The sequence below is a fragment of the Rosa rugosa genome, chromosome 1, assembly GCF_958449725.1.
Source record: "Rosa rugosa chromosome 1, drRosRugo1.1, whole genome shotgun sequence".
NCBI lineage: Eukaryota > Viridiplantae > Streptophyta > Magnoliopsida > Rosales > Rosaceae > Rosa > Rosa rugosa.
This window is the reverse complement of record NC_084820.1, coordinates 21,088,104-21,091,983: the sequence shown is the minus strand read 5'-3', so window position 1 is coordinate 21,091,983 and position 3,880 is coordinate 21,088,104. Positions and strand designations below refer to the sequence as shown.

Sequence of the window (3,880 nt, the reverse complement as noted above, 5' to 3'; positions counted from 1 at the left end):
AAATTGAAAAAAACTCCAGATGATTGAAATCACACAGACATGATTACATGAATAAGTTCCAAGTCGGACAGTATAAATACAAGAGCACAAAAGGAAATGGTGTGGTATCCACACAGTTTTTTTGGTCTGAAAATACTTCAATTGAAAACCCGAAAGGGAGAAGGCACAAACAAGTACATAAACCAAATACAACTGAAACATCTGGTAGGAATACTAGGCAAAACTACAACAACAAAGTAATGAAAACTTAGTGAGGACAAGGAAGCCCATCATGAGATAAAACAGAGACGAGAGGTTAGGGGTATATTAACCCACACTTCTATGCACAACCTCGATTTGGCTAGCTTTGCGGCTGCATCGGCAGCACGGTTAGCTTCACGGGAGATCCAATTCCAAGAGACACTGCTAAGAAGATGATGGATGCGATGAAACTCAATGAGAAAAGGGTAGATTCTCCAATTACCTTTCTCTATGTGGTTTCCGAAAGCTGAAATTAGCTCATGTGAATCACTTTCCATAACAATGTTGTCTAGGTTCAATTGCTTGACCAACTTCAAACCATTCACAAGAGATATGGCTTCAACTTCAATAGTAGATCCTGCAATACAAGATCTAGAGGAACCAGCTATGAATTTACCCCTTGCATCTCTAATAATCACACCTGCTCCGGAGGAGGTGGTATTCTTATCACAGGCACCATCGACATTGACTTTGATCAGGGGGTCCATGGGAGGACACCAAGAATGATTCAAAGTGCCGGATAAGAAGGTTACCTGTTTCTTGGCTGAACGTTTAGCAATATGAAATTCCATCCAATGTCTTGTGGCAGTATGTATGATATCACAAGGAGAGGGAGGGGTGTGGTTAAAAACAAATGCACACCTAGCTTTCCAAATTTCCCAGATGAAGAAACTGAACAAAGAAATTAACTCATTCTTCGTATGATTTGGAGGAGCAGGCATATTGGCAAGAGCTAGCAACCAAACATCAAGGGTGGTGATGTTTTGTTTGGGTATATGTAGACCCAATATACTACCAAACCATGTGCACTCTGTCCAAGGGCAGAGGGAGAGTAAGATGGAATGTTCAATACTTTCATCACCAACTTCACAAAGATTGCAAATAGGAGATCTCAGAAGCTTCCTTGCAAATAGGAGATCCACACAGTAAATAACAAGTAAGAACTATTTTATCTGTTTATTTCAGTGCGTCACAATGGAAACTTTCCTGTATTTCAGATTGTTTCAAGTGTCATTCCTAGACCATGCTTGCACACAACTTTCTTAGCTGTCAGTAATGCTTCACAATCTAACTCAGTTTGGCGTTTCCTACAAAGCTTCTCCTCAAACTCATACAATTTCTTAGATGAATAGGAACTAGAAGAGTACTCCAACCACCTATGTGCAAAATATCGGCAGATACATTTTTCAACCTCAGGGCTCATATTCGGACAGCAATTAAGCCTTAGCCATGCCCTCATCATCTGTTGAGCTAGAAGTGATCCAGTCAATATTCTAGGAAGGCCGTACCAGATTAAAATTTCTTTAACTTCACAGCAAAGCTGGCTCGGCCTCCCCATAATAGCGCTGGTAATACTCTTTTCAAACAAGCCGACTGCTCTTATTACCGGCAATTGGCGATCAGAATCATCATTTCCCTCCTTCATGCATGGCATCAATTATGACTTGTCTGCCGACCAACCGCACTGTAATTTTCTCTACTTTCACATTTAACTTCTTATAAAATTTTTGTACTTCAAGGCAAATGGATCAGTGTTCAAACAAGCCGACTGCTCTTATTACCGGCAATTGGCGATCAGAATCATCATTTCCCTCCTTCATGCATGGCATCAATTATGACTTGTCTGCCGACCAACCGCACTGTAATTTTCTCTACTTTCACATTTAACTTCTTATAAAATTTTTGTACTTCAAGGCAAATGGATCAGTGTCCATGATATCAGTGTTGATAATGGACTCTTTACACTCATGACATAGTTTTCGACCATCATCGAGCTTATAATATGTTGTGCCCCTTGGCTTCAATCTTTCACAGCTACAACACCTAGGAGTCCCATCATTTACATGGGAGGAACAATATCTTCGTCGCCAGAATGGATATTCCTTGTACTCAACTTGACCATCTTGGATAGATTCCTCGCAAACATTGCATACAAGATATTCTAGCTCATAGCAGCTTTCATTGATTGATTTTGTTCTCTTAATTGTGATTGAAATTCGGGGCATGACAGTTTGGTATCAGAGCGTAAGGTACATATTTGGTGATAATCAGTACTACTCGAGTGATGGTCCGTCTGCAGAGGTTCCCCATCTGATGCTCTTCAGTACTGGTATAATCATTGGGTATGTAGTGGAACTCTGTGTGGGTCAGGGTGTAAGTCCTTAGAACTGTAGGGTTGCCCTGTAAGTTTATAGTGGAACTTGTTTAGCTTCCTTGAGTGACAGTCTTTTGAGGAATGGGAACCTCTAAATTGAACTTTGATCTAGTCATCGAGGATCGTTTTCATGGAAATGATATCCTTGGGTACGATTGTGGTTGCTTAGTTGTTGGGATCATGGTGTTTGATCCATACTTGTATCAAAGGTTGGTATGAGTATTAACTAGTAGTAGTTGTGCCTTCCTAAGTGGAATTGGCAGATCCTGTGTGTGGTTTGAGTTTTTAAATTGTCATATTAAGAATGCTGTGTGGTGACATCATGTTACTAGGTGATGGATATTCAAGGAGGCAGAGCTAGGGACCGAGGTAGACCCAAAGGTAGGGGTAGAGCCCGAGGTAGAGGCAGGATTCCTCCTGTTGAGGAGATTTTTGAAGATGAGGTGGAGGCATCGCATGTGGTGCAGCCTGTTCCACATGTTGTGGATGTTGTAGATGCCACTCGTTTGTCGAAGTTGGCAAAGGAGATTTTGAGGCTGGGAGCAGTCTTTTTCAAAGGAGGTACTAATCACATGTTGGCAGATCAATGGACCGAGAACTTGAAGAACTACTTCGAGATGGTTGTCTGTGACGACATGGAGAAGAGAAAGATAGTCTCGTTTATGTTTCAAGACGATGCACTGGTATGGTGGAACTGCGCACAGAGAGTTATGGATATGTCCATCATGACTTGGGATGAGTTTGTGGAACTCTTTAGGAAGAAGTACTTTCCTCCTTCAATGAGGGAACAGTTGGAAATTGAATTCATCTCGCTAGTCCAAGGGGCTATGAGTGTGAGGGACTATGAGGCGAAATTCTCAAGGCTGTATCGGTTTGTGAGACAGATGGATGCTGATTACACGCATTTACTCACCCAAGGCTTTAAAGATTCATCAAAAACTTCTCCTCTACAAGATTCAAGACTTGGGTAATTGTGGGAGTTGTAAATCAAGACTAGTCATGCTAGCTTTTTAGCTATTTGTGACTATTCTTGTTTTCTCCTACACTTTTCTTCTCTTTTGTATTTGAATTTTGTAATTTTGATGTCTATGATTATGGGTAGTGAGTAATTTCCTTGTTGGGGGTTAGGGTTGTGTCCCTAACCCAAATTTTGTGTAAAAGATGTTTAATTTAATGTAATGATGCAATTTTCATATGATGGATGTTTATATCTATTTTTGTTGGGTTAAAATGCATGTCTAGGAGCCTAGTCAACTCTAGGGTGTGTATTTTGAGCATGTCTAGGACGGAGTTAGAGGCTTGACCCCCTCTAATTCCTAAGCTAGAAACCTTCAATTTCGTATTCGAGGGGTTATAAGCATGGTGATTTACACCCGTTGCGTGATTGTGCGGGCGGGTCTCTTAGTAGTCTAATTCCTCGATCTCTACGCCTCTTGATGTGAATTAGTGACCCTTGAACCGGCTCTAATTCATGCCAAGTGAGTT

The 3,880-nt window shown here is 41.0% G+C and overlaps 2 protein-coding genes across 2 annotated transcripts; both read right to left on the bottom strand.

The window, feature by feature from the left end:
• Positions 1-269: 269 nt before the first annotated feature.
• LOC133724370 (uncharacterized) lies at positions 270-728 on the bottom strand. Its single transcript, XM_062151073.1, has one exon. It carries the CDS (start codon positions 726-728, stop codon positions 270-272), a length of 459 nt encoding a protein of 152 aa, XP_062007057.1.
• Positions 729-1,163: 435 nt separating this feature from the next.
• On the bottom strand, positions 1,164-1,938 carry LOC133724359 (protein DA1-related 1-like; the record flags this gene model as incomplete). The annotated part of the gene is made up of 2 exons (XM_062151067.1): positions 1,164-1,660; positions 1,873-1,938. Coding segments are annotated over 2 exons (492 nt in total), but the record flags the coding sequence as incomplete, so codon positions are not given.
• Between the last annotated feature and the right edge of the window lie 1,942 nt (positions 1,939-3,880).